The sequence below is a fragment of the Actinia tenebrosa genome, unplaced genomic scaffold (assembly GCF_029948245.1).
Source record: "Actinia tenebrosa isolate PJP-AT-01 unplaced genomic scaffold, QUT_ActTen_1.0 PGA_scaffold11__36_contigs__length_13525064, whole genome shotgun sequence".
Classification (NCBI taxonomy): Eukaryota; Metazoa; Cnidaria; class Anthozoa; order Actiniaria; family Actiniidae; genus Actinia; species Actinia tenebrosa.
The window spans coordinates 9177900-9203985 of NW_028292571.1; the positions used below are offsets into that span (position 1 = coordinate 9177900).

The 26086-nt window shown below is 35.8% G+C and overlaps 1 protein-coding gene and 1 long non-coding RNA gene across 2 annotated transcripts; one reads left to right on the top strand and one right to left on the bottom strand.

The window, feature by feature from the left end:
- The first annotated feature begins 639 nt into the window (after positions 1-639).
- Positions 640-23423, top strand: LOC116299167 (meprin A subunit beta). The gene is made up of 15 exons (XM_089027735.1): positions 640-1012; positions 2447-2558; positions 8012-8223; positions 11932-11980; positions 12716-12871; positions 14404-14527; positions 14648-14739; positions 15389-15472; positions 16327-16466; positions 16851-16929; positions 17864-17893; positions 18296-18427; positions 19538-19776; positions 20556-20641; positions 23299-23423. The coding sequence occupies exons 1-14, from the start codon at positions 677-679 to the stop codon at positions 20634-20636; spliced, it is 1866 nt and encodes a 621-aa protein (XP_088883861.1). The 5' UTR covers positions 640-676; the 3' UTR covers positions 20637-20641; positions 23299-23423.
- Positions 12789-25495, bottom strand: LOC116299168 (uncharacterized). The gene is made up of 3 exons (XR_004197434.2): positions 24618-25495; positions 14629-14707; positions 12789-12921 (listed from the first exon to the last, which is right to left on the bottom strand). It is a non-coding gene; the product is annotated as an uncharacterized LOC116299168 (long non-coding RNA).
- Between the last annotated feature and the right edge of the window lie 591 nt (positions 25496-26086).

A 26086-nucleotide genomic window follows, 5' to 3' on the forward strand; every position in this document is an offset into this window, starting at 1 on the left:
TAGTATACTCTAAGAAAGTGTATGGATAAAGTAGAGGTTAATAGACTGAACAATTGGCTGGTAGGCACCCATAAACTTATAATCCTATTTTGTTCCTCTTCTTTAAAAAAATGTTCGAATGAATTATTAATCCACAGAATATCTCATAAGTTCAAATAAAGTTAATGTTTTTCGTTTGACAAAAATTATTGAATAACATACGGGCCAATTACTCTACATTAATAATAAATTAAATAACAAATAAACTGCGTAAGTGATCGGGTGCCTGCCAAACTGTTCACAATGTTATAACTGAGAAGAGAATAAGAATGCAGACATCTTTCCTCTAAAGTACCGTTGGCGGAAAGGATGTCGAAAAAAACTATAGCTAGACTTCCTAACAGAAAAATGCTCGATAAGAAATGACAAAGTATTCAGTGTTTACTTTCCTAGCTAATAAATTAATTTCATCATAAACAATTACTTATATATTTAGAGGTCGTCGAACAGGTGGCTGTTTGCCATCCATTAATTAACTCATAATTCCTATGAAATTGAGAGTCACTTGTTTTTAAAAAAATGATCGAATAAATTATTAATCCACATATTATCTCATAAGTTTGAAAAAATTCATTTCATTTTTAGTTGGAACAAGGATCGCAAATGGGTTAATTGCTAAAGAATCTGCTCAAAACCGATGGCTTTTCAAAGTCAAATCACATCTTTGAGTCTTTTGGTCTCATTCTTTATTCGCTTCTGCGAGAGTGGATGTTCTGAAGGACTATATTTTGATAAACTTCCATTCAGGAAGTTTGAGTTGGGAAATGTAATCCAAACGATTTTCGTTGAAGATGAAATGGACTGCTTCATTACTTGCTCACGTTTGCCAAAATGTTTGTCAATGAACATTGCTGACCAAAAGAAGCAAGATGGTTTGTTGGAATGCATTCTTCTAAGAGAGTTAGCAATGCCTTCTTCCGGGCTCTTCATCCTATCTCAGATCTATCATTACTACTTTCGACGCTTCGGAGAGGTGAGTTTGCTTTGATACAAATACATTATACATATTGCATTTTTCTTGCATTTTATTTATTTAATTTTTTTTCCCTTCCTTTCCCCTTTTTATTATTTCATCATTGTGAGTTTTCTGCTTCGTACCAAGTCAATTTAACGTCGGCTTTTTCGGTTTGCTATTAGTAGGCTTCTTCAAGGTTGTTTTTTATTCTTTGATCTTGCTTTCTTTAGAATCTTTTCTTTTCTTTTCTTTTTTTTTTTTTTTTTTTTTTTTGTAATCTTATTTTCAGTTTAATTTAACCTTATTTGAAGCTGCGTTTTTTTAAATTTTACAAATTAATGAGGCCAACATGAATCACAGAATCATCCTATCTGTTGGCCTATACGTTCGCCTCTTATGGTTTCTTAGGTTTCGTAGCCTCGAAAACACGCTAACTACAGTAGTTCGCAAAGAACAGAAGATTTACAGGGTTATTTAGGGTGTTGTGTCACGCAGTTTACTTGTGCTATATAACTTTATTTTAAGAACAACATTTTGTTTTGGAAAGAAAGGAAAAAGACCGAAAAGAGCAAATATTCCAAATGTATGGGCAATTTTTTCCAATGTTTTTCAGTTTGCGATAAATAAACTGCAGGCTTTTTTCTATTTTTAATCTTGCATTCTTTAGTTGCTCTTTTTCGTAATCTTTTTTTAATTCAACTACATTTGAAGCTGATAGTTTTTTTAATGATATTAATGAGCTTTTTTCATCTTTCCGGCCTGATGCATGATGGGTGGTAGAAGCAATAAATTCTACAGAACATCTGTTCACCACAGATTAATATTAATTCCAAAAAACATTTGTGAAGCAAAAAGAATGCATAAAACATTTTTGCAGGTCATTTTTCTTCATCTCATCTCATCTCATCTCATCTCATCTCATCTCATCTCATCTCATCTCATCTCATCTCCTCTCCTCTCCTCTCCTCTCCTCTCCTCTCCTCTCCTCTCCTCTCCTCTCCTCTCCTCTCGTCTCATCTCGTCTCATCTCGTCTCATCTCGTCTCATCTCGTCTCATCACGTCTCATCTCGTCTCGTCTCGTCTCGTCTCGGTCCTCGTCTCGTCTCGTCTCGTCTCGTCTCGTCTCGTCCTCGTCTCGTCTCGTCTCGTCTCGTCTCGTCTCGTCTCGTCTCGTCTCGTCTCGTCTCGTCTCGTCTCGTCTCGTCTCGTCTCGTCCCTCGTCTCGTCTCGTCTCGTCTCGTCTCGTCTCGTCTCGTCTCGTCTCGTCTCGTCTCGTCTCGTCTCGTCTCGTCTCGTCTCGTCTCGTCTCGTCTCGTCTCGTCTCGTCTCGTCTCGTCTCGTCTCGTCTCGTCTCGTCTCGTCTCGTCTCGTCTCTTTTTTACATAATATTTTAATGACAATTGTTTAGAGTTAGGAATGCCAAACCACTAGACTAAACTTATTTTCTACAGGGTATGTGTGCCACCCCGAGATGCAAGAATGACGGGGTTTGCATAACGCTGGTGAACGACTATCGCTGCCACTGCAGACAAAGATTCGCTGGCAAAGAATGCGAATTAAACCGTAAGTAATTAAAGTATTCCTTGTGCATGGCTTTATTCATAGGGTCTATATATTAAATATATTTAGGCACTGCCTAAAAGCGGAGCTCCCGATACGCAAGTCAAAGGGAGCCCAATTTGAATGAATGTGGAAGATAAAATTAAAATGGGAAAAAAAATCTTCATTTTTTTATTCAATATTAAGACAATGTCTCCCATAATAAAAAAACCTGCACTAAAAACGAATCAAATTGCACTAAATCGTTTTCTTTGCGCGAAAATACTCTTTCGATCCCAATTATAAGAATTTTGTATACAACTCACCACCAATCCCCCCTAGGGGCTAGTTTTCCATGGCCGACATTTTTTAAGCTTTGAATTCCTGGTTAATTTTACTTATAAAACGACTTGAAAACTGGTTAAAAAAAAGGCGAGCAAAATTAATACATAAGATTACTTTTACTTCTTTTACACTAATAACGATGTTTGGTTAATTATCCACATCAAAAGTTTTATGTCTTTACGAGAACCGTAGTTTCATTCATAAAAGTCTTAACTATTTTTCGAGAAGCTTGAAAACATAAGCTTACTAGATTTTGAAAATTCAATTTAACCAGTTTTCATTTTGTTAACAACAAAAGTTTTTGAAAAACTAATAAGTTTACATTCATTTATACTTGACAAGAACAACTGAGGCAAAATAGAAAATAACGCAAAATGCAAGGCAAATACAAAATAAAATTTTCTTTGTCAGTAGTTTGGTATTTGGCAATGTTTTTTAATATTTTCTTAGCTTTTGAAAGTGAAAGACAAGGTACCGCTCTTTATACAATAACTTATCTCTCAACAACACAAATTTTAGCTCATTTTTATAATCAAGTACTAGGTCGAAAAGCTCAATAAACAGTTGAATATTTGGTGTAATTTTAAAACTCATTCAATATTTAGATAAATTATCCGTAGAAAGATATAAAATTATTGAATGAAATTCAAAATGAAAGTACTCTTACCATAATAACAAAACAGATACGCTTTTTTCGCACGTTTGTCATTCTAGTTTGTTGCTCGTTTGCCGGTAATTTTAGGAATGTTATCTACACTAAATAAAACAAAATAGAAAATGTCCTAATCTCTATCTTCACACTGTGGCGAATTCTTTTTTTCCATGATTTCTTCAATAAATTTTTGTTTCGTATTTACAATATCTACAAAAAAATGATAGTTAAAAAGCTCGTTGTTAAAAATGTCGTCATTTTCCAAGTGACGTGTGATTTGAAAGCTCGACCAATCAGAAACGCGATGTACACCTGGCGGGCGACACTTTTAGCGTTGCATAGTTTACCATATTCTATACCTATGGTGCTCCGCTATAATGCTGGATATTATGACTCCAATGACTGAGTGTAAAGAAGTATTCCTTGTGCATGGCTTTATTCATAGGGTTGGCTATGGGCTTTATTCAATGTTGGTTATTATGACTGCAATGGCTGAGTATAAAGAAGTATTCCTTGAGCATGGCTTTATTCATAGGGTTGGCTATGGGCTTTATTCAATGTTGGTTATTATGACTGCAATGGCTGAGTATAAAGAAGTATTCCTTGAGCATGGCTTTATTCATAGGGTCTATATAATGTTGGTTATTATGACTGCAATGGCTGAGTGTAAAGAAGTATTCCTTGTGCATGGCTTTATTCATAGGGTCTATATAATGCTGGTTATTATGACTGCAATAACGGAGTGCAAAGAAGTATTCCCTGCGCATGGCTTTATTCATAGGGTCTATATAATGCTGACTATTATGACTTCAATGACTGAGTATAAAGAAGTATTCCTTGTGCATGGCTTTATACATAGGGTCTATATAATGCTAGTTATTATGACTGCAATGACTGAGTGTAAAGAAATATTCCTCGTGCATGGCTTTATTTTTAGGGTCTATGTAATACTGACTATTATGACTGCAATAACTGAGTGGAAAGAAGGATTACTCTTACATGACTTCATTCACTTAAATATTCCCCTTTTCCTTGGTGTGTTCCTTTGCAACTATATTTGTATAATAACAATCTCTTTTCTCGTGATGAACAACCAAAGAAAGGGAATTAACAGTGGTTTAACAGAGTGGTTCTTTCTTCACGCTGTCATCGCTACGCTATACCATTGCTTCCCGAATCGAGTCGTAGCATAGAGCGAAAATGATATATTTGTCGGATATTTTATATATTACTATATATACTTCATATGCGATCTCCCTAGTTCTGGACTCTGATTGGCTTTTAAGGTTCCCAGTATTGTTTCACCAAGAACCAAGTCTCATCTACCTGAACAAAATAAAATTATGATTCGTCGTTGAGTTTATAAATCATATTAATAAGTTTCCGAAACAAAACTCAATCGAAAACTTGGCGTCCACACTTAAACGATAAGCCTCCGTTTTCAACTGTCTCCACTTTTGAGAGCGTTTTCAAGTGTTATGCGTTTTCGTTGAAAGAGTTTTCGATCGTTTTAGTTTGGACAGAAGGACAATACGCATCCAAACTAATTAATTAGTATAGGTAATAGGACTATATGCTGCCCAAGTCGGAAATAATTGGATGAAAAAAATCCGAGGACTGACAGAATTGGAAGAGGCCGATAGGCCGCGTCCAATTTGGCAGTCAGAGGAAAATTTGGAATTCAATTATTTCCAAATTGGACGTACATTTAGTCCTATTGCAGATTAATTATATAAAAATATTCCAAAGAGTTCATTGACGGGGATATCTTCTAAGCGCTTTTCTTCTTGTCTTGCCCTGCATCCTCCAGAAGTCAAATACTTTCATCCAAGTGGCGGTAACATTTCTTTCGCGCATTTCATTCAAACTATCCTCAGATACTTCGGGAAATCTGTTAGTTGATTCCTGAAGTTCCATGTCAACCATATTATCGTTTTTTATGCTAAAAAAGGTCTTCAAAAAGATCCCAATTTACAACTTCCGCCAATTAAAAATAAAAAAATAAAAAATAAAAATTACAAGATGAAAAAAAGTAAACAATGCCTGCCGGCAAGCTAAAGTCGCGTGCTGATTGGTTCAAAGTCAATTTCTATTGTTTCTTCTGAGTTTTGATTGGCTGATGAAAGCTAACCAATTACTGAGTAATTGGATAATTTTAGCTCTCCCAAGGAAAATACGAATGAAAACGAACCAAATTCATCTATAATTTGGACAGGAAAGAGAATTTGAAAATGATACAAAAGTTGCTTACATGGAATTATAGAGTGATGATACAATTAATGGATTAATGTGGACGCGTGGTCAGATCCAACTAAAGAAATAGTTATTTATCCGACATAGCTTTATAGCTGCTTCAAAAAACTTTTAATTAATTATTTTCTTGATGAGTATCAACTTTCATAACGTTGGTATATTAATGTCATATCGAGTTTGCCTAATGGTCGTGGGTCGTGGGTCGTGGGTACAAAGTCGTGGGTCGTGGGTACAAAGTCGTGGGTTCCATTTTTTTTCCAAATTTATCATTTCTTCACTATTCTTCTAAAACGAGATTGTGTAGCTTTCTTCCTGTAAATTCGCGAACTCGACTCGAAGTATTAACGTAAAGCTTATAGCTTTTTGTCTCTATTATTAGTTTATAGGTTTTTTTATAGGTTTAAATATCGACTCTACTATGCAAAGTGGTTCTCAGTAAGGTGGTTCTCAAAACTGCGCAAGCTCCCCGCGTTATAACTCAGGGTTTTTCCTTTTTTTGAAAAGGCAAACCAAGCTCTGAACCAGGATTAACCGGTAACGTCTATAAAATCCCCAAACTTTGCTGTCCTCAAAATTAGCTAGTCACGCAAATCTTGACCTCTTGTTTGTCATTGGTAGTTGTTAAAAGCAAATATTTTGAGTTTTGGCTTGATAATAGAAAACGAAAGGAGCATCTTATCAGATATTTCCATAAACTTTACACCAACAATTAGAAGCAAAAATAGACTATGTGAAACACGATCGAATTAGAAGTGTGTTGAGAATGATTCGAAATTCAAAAAAGTTTTTGTAGTGTCAACACAGCGTAAGCAATGCAGAGTAAAATATTTCAATCTATGGCATAGCTAGGCTCTTTCCAGTCGCACCCAATACGAAAAGATACTAGATCTCTCGTATACATTAAGACATGAAATTAAAATTTGGTTCCAATAAAACTGAATAAAAGGTTTGAGACTGGTGATGAAGATGAAGATGGAGACACGTGTTGGAATCTCCTAAACCGGTGATTATTCATTCCATGTAGTTGGTGGACATGATTTTTAGAGAGCTGACTGTATTGGAATTTCTACTTTCCTTATAATTTAGGTATAGACCCGCAAAGTCAAGAATAAAACATCGTTTTGATTATACTTACATCAAATCGGTTCTTCTCTAAGTTACTAAATATAACTTCTTTGACCTTAGCTTCTTGGTATTTAAGCCCAACTGATACGCTGCCGCTGCATAAAAGCAGTCCCTATCAACCTTGGAGTCGTAGGTAACGGTAAATCCCGCACTTTCGAGTCGTTTAATCAGGATTTCCATACTAACATAGAAAACTACTAAGAAATAGTGAAACAAGCTTTCTCGCAACGACAAAAAACATAGAACGAGGAGAAACGCGATGCCGAAAACGCGAATTTGCTGTCCATCAACTTCACACGTTTGCAGCGGCTTGTCGCTCCAGTTTCTAGGTAACATCTTGATAAAGTCCATTGAAGACTCCTCGTTGAAGCGAGACAAGGTAGAAGACTAGTTGTTGTTGTTTTTTTCTTTTTCTTTTTCTTTTTTTCCGCCAAATTTATGTTGAACAGCAAGGCCAATATAAATGAAATGTAAGAAAGTGCTAAAAGGTTTTCCAGGTCACCAATTTTGGTGTATTTTTATAACACTGTCACGCAAATCAGACACAGACTACCTTGCACAACCCACAATTACACCGAATTTATAGGAACAAAGCCACACGATTTCGTTTTGGAAGTATAGTGATAAATTTAAATTTATAAATGATAAATTTGGAAAAAAATTGGAACCCACGACTTCGTACCCACGACCCACGACTTTGTACCCACGACCCACGACTTCGTACCCACGACCCACGACCCACGACCATTAGGCAAACTCTGTCAAATCTCTTTGTCAAATGCTCCATCATATCTGGTATTTGTATTTTATTTTCTGTTTGTTTATTTGTGCTTTTTATTACCTTTATTAGCATCTTCCGTCTTGTTTTTAACCGGCTATATTGTAGCAAAATTATTAAAATTATAATTTATTCTCACTTACATTTGACAATAATATCATATAAGCAAGCTCACTGACCTTTAGCGGCATAACCCGTTTAGCTCTAGCTATTTTTGGTAGCAATGCTACTTTTTGGTAATCTTTTTCCGCTTTTCTAGTATTAATAGAGTCAAGTAATAAAAAAACTTTATTAATTTTGCATTTATCTTAATTATTTTTTCAGTAAGTTGCAATACTAGTTCTGCACTTGGAATGGAAGATGGTACAATTCCTGACCAACAGCTTACAGCCTCAACCACTTATGATGGCAGGTACCTTCCAGCCTATGGGAGACTTAACTTTAAGGCAAACTATTCGTATAACGGTGGATCATGGGCATCCAAGACTCTTGATGTCAATCAGTGGTTTCAAGTCGATCTTGGCAGCCTTGCTAAGGTAACAGGGGTGGCAACCCAAGGGGGGGGGGGGGGGGGGAGACAAATATGCTGAAATGACGACCCCACGATCTTTGAGAAATTCACTCAATCGTGGAGCTGTCCATTTTTCAATTTATCTCTTGCCAAGTTGTATTACGGTGAACTGATGTCAATCGACGCCACTACTGTAACAAAGTTATGCATATTTGCCCAATTGATGTCCCATAATGCCTTACGTTTTAGTAGTCCATTGGCTGTTTGTAGTGTTGTAATGAGGCTTTGTAAACATGGTTGTGACGTCAGAGCTTTGAATGCTTCTGCAAATTTGTTAAAATTTATTTCGACCGCTCTTTATGTTGTTAAAACTCTTATGAAACCAAATTTTTACTTCTTGTATTTTATTTTTAAATAATAAATTATAATAACATTCATGAGCTTTTAATTTTCATGGTGCAATATTTTTTTAAAATTAAGCTCGCGGTCGAACGAAAAATGTGACATCACTGTTGTTATGTCTTGAAAGGTTTTTAATGAACGCTCATGAAGAATAGGTTTTACAAGAACGACAAACTGTCCCTAAAAGTCCTCAAAGCAAACGTGTTGACGTCACAGATAAAGTCCCGTATGTGACAACCGGAAGTGGCTGTTCCTATGCAGGTTCTAGTCTAATATATAAAAACTGTGAGGACTCGTCGCTACATTTTAACAATAATACTGATAGACTAGTGACCTTAAAACCATAATTATATTTGAAAAAAATTTAAAAAGCTGTAAAAAAACCCTAACCTGTTGAAGTTCAGATCTGTTTTGATGTATACGCGAACGTCCGATTTCATTTGTGCATGCCTGGCTTTAACTCCACGATAAACTCGTTTTTGTCTCTACAAATAAATTCTCTCCACATTCGGTCAGGCATATTATTTTGTACTGTGGTCAATCTCGGAAACTGAGCGCGTCAGGTTTAGAACTGGATTGATTCCCGTTTGTCTTAAAGTAATGCCGTTTTCATACCACTTCCTAGACGAGCTTGTTCTCATGCACGAGATTCGTCTTCGTTTAACAAGTCTGAAGACGCTTTGAAAAAAAAACTTTCCGGTATCAGTGACAGTTTCCCAAGGTTAAATTTTTTTTTCGAAAAGTGAATTTCGAAAAAAAGTTACACCATGATGATCAGAAGCACCGGTGGCGTGCGCTGCTAATGCGCCGCCTCTCACCAATGCGGCCCGAGTTCGAGTCCTGCCGATCTCGTTGTCGTATGTGAGTAGAGTTGTTTGTTGGTTCCCTCCTGTGCTTCGAGGGTTTTCCGGGTTCTCCGGTTTTCATCCCTCCTCAAAAATCAACTTCTAAATTCTAATTCGATCTTTGGGCTTTCACCTAGTTTGGAGCCTAGCTTTGTTGTGGTTGTCTGAAGATGATGATAATTCATATGTGGACACTAATGAGGATACTGAAGATTTGGATAGCGACGAAGAAACTGACATTGTTACTCATGAAATAGGAATTACTGATAGTGAGGAAAACGATGACAGAGAAAGACGAAGTCGAAACAGTCAATGTTACAATAAGTGGTAAACGTGTGAAACCAAGAAAATTCTTTTGGGATTTAGATTTTTTTCTTGGGTGGGTCATCTGCAATTTTGCTTATAAACTGGGGTTGGGCCATCCCATTTTCAGCATCATTTTATGATGGGCCAAGACAAAAAATCACTGATTCTATTCTGGTTTTGCCCCCCACCCCCCTATACTTTATGACCAGTCCCTAAGAAAACTTAAAAACACGTGAGAATACCAAAAAAACAGCATCGATAATTGATGGAAAGTATTTAAAAACTGGTGTGCCGAGCAAAACGGAAAACTACGAGCCAGACGAGCGAGGGGAGACTTTAAAGCAGAAGCTAGCAAGAGCTAATGATAAGATAATGCGTAGGTTGTATGTTTGTGGCGACCTATATAAAATACAATTTCAAGGGAGATGTAAAAATTTACTCGTAAAGGGCAATATGGAATAGGAATACTAAATACACTATAAGTGCATTATTACAGGTAATTGGCAATCATTCCAGTAGCCACATGCGTGGTGTTGTGTACCCTAATATCATTCATGGGGTCTCGCCGAGTTCGATTCCTAGACTCTCTATAACATGTCAGTGGAGTTTGTTGGGTCTCTCTCTTGACACGAAAGTTTTTCTCCGGGTTTTTCCGTTTTCCTCCCTCCACAAACCTTGCTGGGTAAGGGATCAGTGCACTCTCTTTTGAGCAGCTCCGAGGTGGTGTTTAGTTTCCATAAAACTGATTCATTTTTATGCTTTAATTTTAATTAATTTAAATTATCGACGATAATGTGCAAGAAACATATATATTTCGTAGTTATCACCTACCAATTTCTCTGGCTACTTTTAAAAGTTCGAAACCCTTGATTAAAAAACAAACTCAAGTCTTGCTCAAAAAAAATTTTTTTAAATATATATTTTTCTTTCCCTATAAAAAATTTAAGTACTCAAGAAACGTTGATGACCATACAACCTGGACAAATACCTGTGATTATAGTCTGGGCTTTTGTTGTCAAGAGGTGTTGTACTTGGCTCTATGTATATTACTGCATACATTCACTTTCAGAAAAACCCGCATTTTTGACACAGGTTACACAAACTTTAACTTGTGATTGATGGCATGGTTTTCATTTGGGCAAGTATATAGAATCAAGTGGACAGATGGTCCAGGTGTCTCTTTATATTAAAACATTTGTTTGTTTAATCAGGTTTCAGAAGTATATGTGGTTTATTGAATTTTCAAAAACTTTGATGAGAATAAAGAATGCTAATGTAAAGGGGGGACCTCGTGTTTAGAAGATATATATATATATATACACTTGATTGCAAAAAGTTTGTAGTATATATTTATACATATATCTAATGAGATGCAAGATATCAAATGAGATGCAAAACTTAAAAAGTAACTTATTTGGTCTTATTTATCTTCTATTGTATCAGAGACAAGTATATTTGCACAAAGTCAAGTTAAAAAAGTATTTTCTACAAAATGTAGTGGCTAAGCAATTGTATTTAAGCATGTTTTAGGTTCTGCATCTCATTTGATATCTTGCATCTCATTAGGCATTACATGTATAAATGTATACTACAACCTTTCTGCAATCAAGTGTATATATATAAGCAATGTATCTGTGTGTAGAAATAAATACTATACGGACGAGAATTTTAACAGGTTTCTGAGGGGGACTCGAGACTTGCCATATTTCCTCTGTTAAGCTCCCTGATTCATTGTCAGTGCTTTTGAACTAGGGCGCTAATTAGGAACCAGGAGCTTAATGAATTTTCCCGATCTTTGAAAATTCCTAATTAAATGAAATGACGTTCAGAGGTCTGCCAAGGGAAAAGTACCAAATACTGTCCTGTGTGTTCTTATTAGGATCTAGGGGCCTGTTTATTTTTGGCGCCCAAAACTGGTTTTCTTTTAAGAATAGCGCTTATTAAAGAGCTAAATAGAGGAAATACGATAAATCAATACAATTGGTCCTTATTTTGAACTATTTTTTACTTTGCAACCGATATATGTGAACATGGAATTTCAAGTACATTTCCTTTCAATCAGCTTGATTACCTAAGACAAATATTAATCGTGCACCCCCCTGGTATATGATGAAAAGATTTGAATATAAAAGTCGCACATCTCGTCTCAAGGTATGATATTTTTTTTGGACACCATGAAGATCATCTTGCTGGCTCTTCTTGCAGCCTCTGCCCTAGCAGGATTTGAAGGTATTACTAAGTTCAATTCTTTCTATTTCTTTTTTCCATTGATTATTTTCATTTGAGAAAATTAAATTTTAAATTTTAAAAATAGAGTAACTACTAAATTCCAATTTGATTATGTAATAGGGGCCATAGGTTTCTTAGCTACTGGCTATTTTAAAGTGCTATCCTCGAGAAAAAAGGACGATTTAATTCATGAATCTAAACATGTATAAATACACACAACAAATTCAGAGCCCGCGAAGCGGAGTAAGCTCAAAAGTTCTGGTATTTGAACCGAACCTTTTGAACTGCCCTGGAGAAAGATGACGCGTTAGAGTGCGCCACCCATGCTTCATCCAAGAGAACCGACAAGCAATAGATCCTTTAATTTTCACCGTTGCCTGCACTATCTTGGAATGTAGCCGAGCAGCACTATTGATCTTTTTTACACCTTCGAGACTAATCCACATGTTTCTATCATTGCTATCATTGTTTGAGCCACAAGTTTGTTAGTGTTATTAACGCTATTAGGTGCTACCCTCTATAAATAAAGGCTATTATTATTGCAAGCTCAACATTTGTCTCGCTTCGATTCAAAGACACCGCTACCTTTCACGATGGCGCAGAGAACTGTGACAGGGAATATTCTACTCATATGATTTGAGGCCCGACGGGACAATTTGTTGCCAATCCACGTGGATATATTTATTTATTAAAGTGTTTTTCTTACTTCAATGAATTCATTTCTATTTATAATAGAAAATCGAGGTATCGAAGATCCTGACCTGTTTGAAGGAGACATCAAACTAACTGAAGGACAAAGAACAGAACTGGAGACGAGAGGAGAAAGAGCATCCATCAATACCAGACTATGGCCTAACGCACAGATTCCCTACGATGTTGAAGCCTCTATTGGTGAGTACATTTTTCTTTATTTGTCAAGTTCACATTCTCGTCCCCAGACCCTACAATGAATTAGGCGTAACGCTTTTGTTTCCCAGAATATATAGTTTTACAATAAACGAAATTCAAGAAGGTGTAACATTAGTTGTACAGTAAATTTAAACATAATTCGTAAAAGAATTGAAGCGTTTCGATCAGAGTATATATTTCATAATTTTACATATCAGGTTTTGCTCCATACATTAGTGTCAAAGTTGGAGTTGAGAAAGGTCACTCCATATATGGAATCACATAATTCCATATTTGGATTGCGGGTCTTTACCCTGAGGTCAAAGATGGAGGGCAAACGTGTTCGTCGGCTGGCGAAACGACTGAGAGACATTTACGAGCTTGGCGAAGACGAAAAACAAGAAAAAACTACAAAAAATACGAAAAAAAACAAAAAAAAACTACTTCTCCCCAGTCCCTTTTTTAATTCCGGGAAAGAAAACTTTGACACTCATTGTTCGATATGTAATTACTCAAACAGCACGAATCAAGACTGTCAATTAAGAAATACTTTATTATAATCGATATCGATATAATAAGACCGCTACAAGATGATCTCGGAAAGCGCGCAATGCATGACTTTCTGACTTGAAAAAGAATCAATCCCTAACATGACAGCGCGCCTAGAGTCGAAACATTGCCGTTAAGGACGCCATTTTGTTTTGGGTTGGATTTGAATATGTATTCTTTTGAAATATAGTGCGAAATATTGGCGAAAAGAAGTCATAGCTGCACATTTGAAGTCTATAGTAATGTTTCAAGTTATGTACAAGAAAACATTTTACAAGAAAAGCTTATTTTAAGAGTGTTTATCCGTTTTTTTTGCAATTCGTATAGCCAACAAAGTTAACCTTACGAAGTTTTTTGCTTCGAAAATGATTGAAAATGTGATTGCTCAAATTGCTATTTAGTAGTAGGGTGTATGTAAGTATATTGATAACAATAAACCTTTTTTGATTTAAAAATGTGTTGTATTTACGTGCTATTCTTATATGTGCTATGTTCTTGATTATTACCGATCCACACATATCTTGTTTTTTTTTAATGCTTCTCGAGGCGCGCAAAGGTCTATGGGGATTGATTCTTTTTCAGCAAACGCTATTCGCAATCTGATAGGCTAATCGAAATCCGTCAGATCACCTGGTAGATATTTGATTGACATGGAAGCCAATGCCCCAACCGTATCGAATTATAGCTACTTGCATTGCGTAAATCTTCGGCTAAACCTAACATTTGATCATTTGGTGATTAATCATCTAAAAGCGAAGCAGTTCAAACTTCTTCATCTTGGGTATAATGTTTTCTCATTTCAGACCACGTGTCATTCCCTATAGTATCATTTCTTTGTTTAACATTTACACGTCAGAAGAAAAATATAAATACAACTCAAGCAAACAATCTTATTCTGAAGATAATGACACGAGGTTTGAAATGGGAAAATATTCCAACGGGTATTGTTGATCACAGGATAAAATTCGAATCTCTTTTTTCACCAGCCAACGAACCCTATGCTATGGCCATGGTTAACAAAGCCATTGCTGAGTACCACCAGAAAACGTGTATTCGCTTTAAAAAGAGAACAACTGAGAGAGATTATGTCTCTGTGTACAAAGGAGGCGGGTAAGATTTGCCAACAAAAATAAACGAGGAAGCATTCTCATTACTAGCGTGTTGCATGTTATACAATACTATAAAAGCACTTGTTAACACTCTAGAAATACCTTTGTTTTAATTATCCAGGTGTTGGTCTTTACTTGGAAAAACTGGAGGCAAACAGAAGATCTCTCTAGGTGGTCTATGCTGGAGCAAAGGAATAGCAGTACACGAATTTGGTAAGTAATGATTTATTAGAAGGATAATATGCAACAATTATTCGCCGAAGGCGAAGTGTATTATTGGTGGAATATTCAACGAGCCGCGAGAGGCGAGGTAAATATCTCCATAATCATTGTGCCCAATCACAGCTCGGGAAACTCTATATTCAAATTTACAATTATACTAAAATGTAATAAGCATTCTATTTTATAATTTTCTTCAAAATATTGCATGGTTTCAGTCACCTGAGAGAAGTGCTTGAATCTCATTATTTGCTCCAAATGGCGGTCAAACACTGAAAATTATTTGCTTTAGCCGAAAACAGTTGCAGGAACGCAACCACACGCACAAGGATCAAACATGTTTCATTCTTGTGCTTGTGCTTGCGTTTCTCAGTGGTTGGATGGAGTCTTCTGGTGCTTATATGCTTAAGCTTGCGTGAAAACCAGGCTTTATATTAAAAACTTGCGATTCAGCTGTATATTCAACAATAGTTCGTGGGCAGGCATTTTTTTGTCATTTCCAAAAACCTCCTTCTTCTGCTTCTGCTTCTGATCTCTCCTTTTTCTTCGACTTCTTATTAATCCTACTTTATGCATACCTATCCACTCTACATGGAGATTTTTTTTAATGAATTATTTTACCATTGTTTTAACTAAACGTCAGGTCATGCTCTTGGTTTCCACCATGAACAGTCTCGTCCAGATCGAGACAACTACATAGAAATCAAATTTGAAAACGTCCTCGATGGTAAGACCACAAAACATTTGTGAAGTAGACGTAGGACTTAGATAACATAAAAAAAACCATTACAGTGCGACTACTCCAACCAAAGCCACCTCGACAAATTTTCTACAAATTAGCCAATCAAAAGTAGAAATCTGAACAATAGAATTGCTACAAATCGGACAAATAACCATGGGTTTACACGGCTTAGAAGACTGCCGGCACCTTTGTTGTCGAATATAAACGTGCTGTCGCATAGCATCATAGTGATAAGATCTAACAGTGTCAGCCTGATAATATCTTTGTCTGGAAGAAACAAACTGTAATAATAAAGATTGTGTTTTATACGGTTTCTAATTTGCTTTCCTGTCGTGTTTGAAGTCGTACATTGCTATTTTTCTATATCTTTGGTGACACAAATCACTAATTTGAGAAGAAAATATATTACAAGCTCTTCTTCATCATTTAGTTTTACCAACCGGAACAACAGAAGAATATTTAAATTCAAAATTTGCCACTAATCTATTGTCTAAATACTCAAACACTATTGGATAATTTGTGGAAAATTTGTCAAGGTGGCTTTAGTTGGAGTAGTTGCACTGTAATAAATGATTATCCATTGATGACCTTCTCACAAAATGATATATTTTGGGGACGTATATCATAACGAACTTGAAAATAATATGATTGAATATATATTACATATTATCATGTATGATAATAATTGTTATTATTAATGATGATTATAATGATAATGATGATTTTCGCGTATTGAGTTTTGCCTATCGCTTTGGGCGTCGACAACTTTTATTGAAATAGGTGTATATATGCGATAAATGTATGCTACAACGTTTCAGCTATTCCTTGTATGATTATAGGAAAAAGTTCTAACTTCAAGAAGCAGTCTTTAGGCATAGACTCACTGGGTACCCCATACGATTATGATAGCGTGATGCATTATGGGTCAAGAGCTTTTTCTAAGAATGGGCTGCCAACAATTGTACCCAAGAAACAAGGGGTATTTACAAGATAATTATTAATATTATTAGAGAATATTATTAGATTAGATTAGATGATTAAATTATTAGTATAGATTTCGGTCACCCAATTGTAACCAAGAAGTAAGGGGTAGGTACAAGATCATTATTATATTTATCAGAGATACATAACTCATTATTATATATCGCTTGTACCCATTGTACCCAAGAAGCAAGGGGCATTTACGATGTCATTATTATTATCATTATTACTATTATTATTATTAGAGAAATAACTCATTATTATGAATTTTCGAGCACCATTTGTTCCCCCCAACTAAGGGGTATGTATTGTCAAGTCGTCTGATAATTGGGTATTTCACAAAAAACGAAAAAATAAACGAACATTTTTTAAATCATTGTAGGTGACCATTGGACAAAGACGTGGTTTAAGTGCAATTGACACCATCCAGCTGAATAGAATGTACAAATGTGAAGGTGGTGGTAAGTATGGATACAAGGATTGAACTGACTTGAATTGAATTTAAACTTTATGTAATCACGGTTACTCTGTCAACATGAGTGCAAAAATTACTTAGTTATTAAATATAAATCGAAAGAAAATTGTCAAAAAAAAAAAAAAAAAAAAAAAAAAAAAAAAAAAAAAAGAAAAGATTTAAAATATATACTTATAAACTGAATTTCTTGAATGAAACAACAAAATGCTTAGTAGCTATGCCTTTTTGCTGGCAACAGTGCTGATAATTATCTAGTTTTAACTGATGAACAGTATTTAGAACAGTTTAACTTCAAGATGCTAAAGATATTCATATCATATCTATTAGTTAATGCTCTAGTCTAACTAAAAAGGATTATTATCGTGAAACAATTAATAAGTGTATTAGGACTGGTAAGTGTATAGTTGTTTAGCTAGAAATGGTATTTATTTTTATTGCAAAGAGTACTGGCAGTTCAAAGAGTTGGGTTTTCAATTCAAACAAAATTTCTGGAGGATGAACCCTTTTTATTTTGACGAAAACTCATTTCCTTATTGATTTAACAGGACGGTCATGAATTTCTTGCCAAGTGAAATAGGAAGTGGTACAACCATTTTAAGTAGTTTAATTAATTTTATTATTTAGTAAGTTTTAATATTATTATAACCACACGCCTCTTGTGGAAATCAGCATTAGTTGACGTGTATGAATAAAGTGTTACCAAATAAAGAAAGTACATTTCTTATTAACGTAGCAATGTAGCTCTCAATTAACTGAGAATTAGCTCAAAACTTTGTGGAGCAAACAAAGAAGCGTAGAGGTATTAACTTTTGTTGCCAAACATTTGTAATGATAATACATTCCCAGTAAACTGCAGATTTTGTGATAGAAAATTGATGTGATACAACCTACAATCTTTTCTTTTTGTGATACAACAATAGTTAAACCGACGCCACCACCAATGCCATCAGGTAAGCTATATGTATATATGTATATACATAAACACACAATTATATATATATATATATATATATAATATATATACAGCGATATGCATAAATTCTGATCCTTTTGTACATATATACAAGTATATCAAAAGTATATCAGAAATTATGGGATATCATCCCTGATATTTTTTTGGGGTTGCCTATCACTAGGGAGAGGTGACAAATGACTATGATTGAAAAAAATATGTTTAGGTAAAAAAAAAAAGAATCATATATTTGAAAAAACAATTCTTTTCATCATGAAACTCAATTACATATAGTTTACAAACCTAACAACAAAATTTTGAAAATACTAATAAATGTAGTTGAGGAAAATGTTTCATCTTGACCTTCGCAAATTGTTGTTAATGAAATTATCCTTGTTAGCATTCAAATGCGATTTTGAACGTGACTGTGGATTTACTCAACGAAAAGACGATAAATTTGATTGGACAAGACGACAGTATGGTACATCGTCAATACACACTGGACCAAGTGGAGACCACTCTACAGGAAAAGGTAAATTGACTTAGAGACGGACAGACAGGGCAATTTATACAAAGTTCTCACCAAAACAATGGGTCATAAATTTATTCGATATAGGGCGACATAAGGCAGTATAAGGCGGTCTAAATAAAGAAAATATGATAGAATCTAAGGCGATTTAAGGCGGGGTAAGCATCAAGAGTATGCCTGCTTTTATTTTAAAATTATAAATGAAAGAAACGGAAACAAATGCAGTGTTCAGTTACTTTCTCTTTAAACTATCTGTAGTTAAGGCTGGTTCTGGACATTATTGACCACGTTCTTTTTCCTCTGTCAGTCTATCTGTCTGTCGACCTTTCGGGGTGTCTTTCATTCACTGAGCCCCATACGCACGCTGACAAGACTATCATGAGCACTACCTCTATTTCAACAACTGAAATGCAGGTCAAGTTGAATGAAGATTTAATCAATGTACATCACTGGTTGTTGGCGAACAGACTAAACGCTACCAAAACTGAGTATTTGTTTATTGGCTCAGATTTCAGGCTTTCCAAATTAATTAGGGAAGATTATCCCAATTCACATTGGCGATAAACAAATAAAGAGGGTTGCAGCAGCTAAATATCTTGGATGGGACCTTAAATGGGATGACTTTAAAAAAACTTTTAGATGTGTTCATCTAAAAGTTTTTTAAAACCCTTAAAAATTTTTGTCCTTCTTATATTTATAGGAAGTTCATTGATCAGAAATATCTTGCAGAACTTTTTTTTATTGTCATTTGTTTTGAATGAAAGTTACTCTAAACTCTGACATCATTTAAGAAACGTAATTGAAAATACCTATTTGCATGTTTGAGTTCTGATGATTTTGATGGAGACGTTTGGGAAGGCGAGAGTACCTTCCTTCTTCAGTCCAGTGTAGACTCGTAATAAGGTGTTGCGTGATCTTTTTGGTCACGCATTCGAATATACTTGTTTATCGTGTTCATGAAGTACATAGATTGCGTTATTGATCGGATTCTCATGCTTTACTGACAGATCTCCTGTTCTGAAGTACTTCCATTTTCATCATATCTGGGCTTAATACTACTAGACTCGTAATGAGGTGTTGCGTGATCATTGTCAATGCAATTCTATTTACTAGGTTTTTACATGTACATCGAGGCTTCTTCTCCCCGAGTGAAAGGTGATAATGCTATCATCGAGAAGACGGTCACCATCGGCAGCAACCAGTGTTTGACATTCTATTACCACATGTATGGTAACCACATTGGTACTCTTAACGTCTTTGTCGGAACTTCTAAAGTGTTCACTCAAAGCGGATCCCAAGGAAACATGTGGATCAAAGGCAATGTTCGATTGTCACAAACAGGAACACAAACAGTTAGTACTAGCTGATTTTTAGTTATTTTTGTTTAAAGGGCTCTTCTTATCTTTCAGATTATAGGGTTTCAGAGGGTTTAAAGAATCCCAGTCAACCACAATGCATTGCGTGCCTATAGTATTGTCTACATCGTTCGCCTACGTCGTTCTCGAGCTCTTCCAACCTCTCTTGTCATGTAGCAAAAGTTCTACAAATTTGATATCCGAAAGCCTTAAAATTTTCCTTCCTTTTATTCTACAGCAAGTAGGTAGAATTTTTCAGGGATATTCTCTTTGAGACATTATGACTTTTTGGTCGTCCACCTGATAGTCATCACAACTTTCAAAATCCACCTTAGATTTGTTGCCAATTTTTTTAATATATCATGGAAAGCATAAAGTGGCTATGCATCATTATGTTATGATACTCGTAAAACATTTATCAAGAATAACAAGACCGATGGAACTGGATTCCCAAACGTTACCTACAAAACCGCCATTTTTTTAAGACCGAGATAATGGCGCATTGCATAGTATTTCATTTTTTCCCGGCCCGTAGTCCATTGTGATTGACTAGGATTCTTTAAAACATAGCAAATAATATTGTTTCAAAATAATAATAATAATAATAATAATAATAATAATAATAATAATAATAATCAGTAATAATATTTTTATCCGAGAAAGAAAGATCAAACCTACATAACATGAAGGATTAGCCCTGTAAGTCATGTCCGTAATATCACGTGATGATTATTGATGGAAGCGTCTAATTATTTTATTATTTCTTGTCGTTTTAGTTGTTGTTTGAAGGTATTCGAGGTAGAGATTATTCTGGTGACATCGCTATTGATGACATATCTATCAGCAGCTGTGGCTAGATCTGGTAAGTAACATCTGAGCAACATTTGAGTAACATCTGAGTCTGACGTTTTTACATTGCACTTGTTTTCTTAAAAGCGCTACCCGCTCGTCAATAAGACTTATTAGATTCGTATGCAAAATACCCATTTCATTTACATGTTAAAATATTTGCACATGAAAGAATCAACTCCCAAGAGTGGCAAGACATGGTCTGAAATAGAGTTTGCCTAATGGTCGTGGGTCGTGGGTACGAAGTCGTGGGTTCCAATTTTTTCCCCAAATTTATCATTTCTTCACTATACTTCCAAATCGAGATGTGTGGATTTGTCCTATAAATTCGGTGCAATTGTGGGTTGTGCAAGGTAGTCCGTGTCTATTTGGCCTTTAAATATGGGCAGAAACTAAAGCACGACTTTTAGTGTGGTTTTCAATGCCTTGGTATTACAAAGGACTATTTGACTTTAAATAGAGAATGCGCAGGATTGAAATCAACGTATATTTCAAGTATTTAGTTCACTAATATGTTGTTCAACGTCACGCAATTCGGACACAAGGTCTTTAATCAAAAAGGTGTTGACAACTCTCAATTTGTTCAAGTAAACACTTGACGCTGTTTTGGACTGCTGCTTGTCAAGAGCTTTTGCCACTTTAACCAAAACAAAAGACCGACGGAAGACGTCCAAACCGATCTGTTTAGAAGAGTATACCCGTCTATGAATGGCCTATCGTCTATTAGAATATAGTCATACTCGACCAACTTTAGAGCTCTATATAACATAAAGAAACGAATTAGTATTCCCTGTTTGTCATTGGTAGTTGTTAAAAGCAATATTTTGAGTTTTGGCGTGATAATAGAAAACGAGAGGAGCATCTTATCAGATATTTCCATAAACTTTACACCAACAATCAGAAGCAAAAATAGATTATGTGAAAAGCGCTCGAATTAGAAGTGTGTTGAGAATGATTCGAAATTCATAAAATGTTTTGTAGTGTCCACACACCGTGAGCCATGCAGAGTAAAATATTTCAATCTATGGCATAGCTAAGCTCTTTCCAGTCGCACCCAATACGAAAAGATACTAGATCTCTCGTATACATTAGGACATAAAATTAAAATTTGGTTCCAATAAAACTGAATATAAGGTTTGAGACTGGTGATGAAGATGGAGATGGAGACACGTGTTGGAATCTCCTAAACCGGCGATTATTCATCATTCCATGTAGTTGGTGGACATGATTTTTTAAAGAGCTGACTCTATTGGAATTTCTACTTTCCTTATAATTTAGGTATGGACCCGCAAAATCAAGAATAAAACATCGTTTTGATTATACTTACATCAAATCGGTTCTTCTCTAAGTTACTGAATATAACTTCTTTGACCTTCTTGGTATTTAAGCCCAACTGATACGCTGCCGCTGCATAAAAGCAGTCCTCATCAACCTTGGAGTCGTAGGTAACGGTAAACCCCGCACTTTCAAGTCATTTACTCAGGATTTCCATATTAACACAAAGAGAACTACTAAGAAATAGTGAAACAAGCTTTCTCGCAACGAAACACATAGAACGAGGAGAAACGTAATGCCGAACTAAACACGAATTTGCTGTCCATCGACTTCACACGTTTGCAGCGGCTTGTCGCTCCAGTTTCTAGGTAACATCCGGATAAAGTCCATTGAAGACTCCTCGTTTAAGCGAACAGGGTAGACGACTAGTGGTTTTTGTTTGTTTGTTTGTTTTTTTTCTTCTTTTTTTTTTTTTCTTTCGCTAAATTTATGTTTAAACAGCAAGGCCAATATACTTAAATGAAATGTAAGAAAGTGCTAAAAGGTTTTCCAGGCCACCAATTTTGGTATATTTTTATAACACTGTCACGCAAATCAGACACAGACTACCTTGCACAACCCACAATTACACCGAATTTATAGGAACAAAGCCACACGATCTTGTTTTGGAAGTATAGTGATAAATTTAAATTTATAAATGATAAATTTGGAAAAAAATTGGAACCCACGACTTCATACCCACGACCCACGACTTCATACCCACGACCCACGACTTCGTACCCACGACCCACGACCCACGACCACGACCACGACCCACGACACGACCCACGACCCACGACCCACGACCCACGACCCACGACCCACGACCCACGACCCACGACCCACGACCCACGACCCACGACCATTAGGCTCTCTGAAATAAACTCTCTGAAATAAAATAAGAACGACAAACATCGAAGCTAAAAAGTTATATTTCGGCAAATAAAAAGCTTGTTTTTAGTCAGTCTGTCAATCAAGCTGTTTAATTGTATTCCTACAGCCTATAGGAAGAAATTGAGTTTTTCTAAGGGCTTCAAAATGGTTGAATTCTTCTGGAAAACGAAGCAAATATGAAATAAATATAAATAACAAAATGTTCACATAGGGAAAATTTAAGCACTTTAAAACGCTAACAAAAATCTCAAGATTTTTAGAGTTGCATGTGGTTTAAGGACTGTTATACTGCCAGAATATTTTGATGAGCGGGCTGCGCTTCAAAGAAAACAAGTGTCAAAGAAAAGCAAAACAATAAGCGTTCTGAGCTTTTAACTGTGACTTTACTCTTAGAGAAAACGACTTCTGTGTCCAAAATGAAAAGCAGCTCTATAAAGATTTTTTTTGTTTTTCTCCTGGTAGATTTGATGTCTATGCCAAGGTCAAGTTTCTCCTTCCATGGATAAAAGGAAAAATAATTACATAATTAAGGGGAAAACGATCTTATGATTAAGTAGATGTTCTACTAATAAAGAAAGTTTACCAAACGTTTTGTTCTAATATTACTGAAATGTTATGCAATAAGAATCCGCCACCTCTTTTTTTCACTTGGTGAGCGTCTGTCTGTTGTGCGGGAGGTCGTAATTCAAGCCTCGACCGCACCAAAATTCAGTGTGTTAAAATAACTGAGGAGAAGGTGCTGTCTTCGTAACACGACCCTGAGAGCATGATCTACTGTGAAAATAAATTGCTAAATTTCTAAATACAGTGATAGAACTAGTAAGATACATTGAAAAGCTATTTTGGGTAAAAAGGCTATGCCATGAAATCAAAATTATCGAAAATATCCGTCTTGAAATTCAAATTCAAATTCAGCCGTATTGTTCCAGTTCGAGTTTCAGCATATGCAATTATGTCGTAGACATCACGTGGTTTGCTGTTTAAACTGAGATTCACTTAAACTGAAGTTTGCTTTTGAAACTGATGGAGCGAGTCGCTGAGTTTCTGCTATATCTAAATGCATCATTTTAAAAAAAGTAAGAGGCACTAATGACTAGTCTTTGCAGGGAAGGATCCAGGAATTTTAGAAGAGGGGTGACTAATCCTATCACATAAAGGTTTTTTTCCAGGAGTAGTACGAGGAAAAGGGAGTGACTAGTCACTCATTTTACCACCTCTGGATCCCCTTGTTTTGCTCAAGGCTTCTCTCAGAAATTGAGCACATTTTGACAAACACAAGTGAAATTTATCCCTTGTTTCATGAGTTGACAATGTGATTAATTACCAATAGTCCCTTTCACAGTTCCCTGCGCCATCTTGAAAGGTAGCCGTGCCTTTGCATCGCACTTTTAACAATAACTCACATGTCTCTATCGTTCCAAGCTCACCGTTCATCTCGCTTAGATGTGTGTGGGGACTAATATAAACGACACAGAGTTCTAGCAGCCATAAGCATAATTTAGTTTAAGTCGGTAGAACAGACGGCTTTAAACGAGCAAATGAATCAAACAAACTCCAAATATAAAAAGAGCATTAGTAGGAGGAAATCTTGACTATAGAATTAATGACATTAAATATAAAATCAGCAATTGAAATCAATACTAGCATGTATAACCAAAGAAATTACTGTAGATATTGAAATATTTTTTAACATATGTTCAACATATGAACTAGATTTTGATGGAAAAATTGGGGAAAGGGGAAGGGGAAGTAAGCATTAAGTATTCTTGGATAGCTGTTACCTTATCGAGCCTGCTCAATGCCTTTTTTCCTCCTGAATATTGTCTTAGGCTCAGTTCAAACGTCGAACTTCACATTGGAGTTGTTATTATTAGCATTTGTTTATATGTTTATTTCAGCTTCAGACATTTTTGCTACATGAATACAGAATATTGCGGTCATGAATAGTCTAGGCAAATGTCTGCATGACTGGTTTTACAAAGATGTATACAAATTTAACAATTGTACAGACGTTTCGCAATCTCACAGTTCTGTGAAATAACCCATTTCTGACACTTTCTTACGATTTTTAGACCATCAGTGAGGCCTACATCAGTCAGTTTACTAATCAAATCCGTGTGATACCCAGATAGAAAATCAAATACTATGTTGACTTATTATTATTATTATTATTATATTATAACTTCATTGTTAATTGAAGTGTTATGATCATCCGGGTGGATGTAGTCTAAAAGAAAGACTGTTTGATGTGACTGACGATTCGACAACCTGAGCGGAAGTCATCTTCAGAGTCAAAAATAATAGTCAATAACTACATTATTATCCAGATTCCTGCTATAGAATTTTTCAGGAGTGATCTAAACACAGAATGCGCAAAAAGCAGCTAGCCACACAGCCAGCTTTTTATAATTCATTTAAACTCATCACACGTGCTGCGGAGGTGGAAGAAGGTGGCAGTGCAGGCTGTGAAGAATAAGGTGGCGAGGAGGAAGAGTTTCCTGACCCATTTGCAGAGGATGCCTCCAAAACCGCTTGAACAACATCCCGTATAATCTCCTGCCGGTCTTCTGCAGAGAGTACGGCCGTACTACTTCGTGTAGCTCGAGACATAACGAGAGTATAGCGTAAAACAAATAGCGTTGGTGTAGCGTACAAACTGCGTAAGCTAGCGTTAGCGAAATGAGATAGCGCATAGCGTTAGCGAAATCGGATAGCACGTGGCGTTAGCGAAATTGGATAGCACCCGATGCAAGCCTCGTCCCCAGATACCATCTGTTCATCATTCATCTCATTGCGTATATTTATATTTAACAAACATCTTATCAAGTAAACATTACTTTTTTCGTGCCACTGCATTTTGATATTAATAACAATATTTTAAACCCATGTTTCTTTAAGAACTTAGGTTAAAATATCGCCTTCTAATTAAACAAAAAGCAATATAAAAACCTGCCTAAGAAGAGGATGCATTATGAAGGGTGTCTAGCGAAGAATCAAGAAACATCAATTCAATTAGCGGCGTTGACATCGGTGGTGGGCGCGATCTATCTTAAATTTATATTATATTATTCATTAGAGTCTTGCCCTAATTAGTTTTCACAAATTACCTAGCTACGTCTCTTTACAAGCGACAACACCGAAATGACTTCTCGGTAGTGGGGAAAGAATGTTAAAACTTACAGGACGTACACAATGCAAAATGAAATGCCGCAACATTGAAATAGTTTCCCATAAGAATGTACGATTGGGA

Bases quoted from the DNA above. Each gene is read 5' to 3' on its own strand.
- LOC116299167 (XM_089027735.1), top strand. From the start codon at position 677: ATGGCTTTTCAAAGTCAAATCACATCTTTGAGTCTTTTGGTCTCATTC. The intron at 1,013-2,446 runs GTGAGTTTGCTT...TATTTTCTACAG, and splicing joins ACTTTCGACGCTTCGGAGAG to GGTATGTGTGCCACCCCGAG. The intron at 2,559-8,011 runs GTAAGTAATTAA...TTATTTTTTCAG, and splicing joins CAAAGAATGCGAATTAAACC to TAAGTTGCAATACTAGTTCT.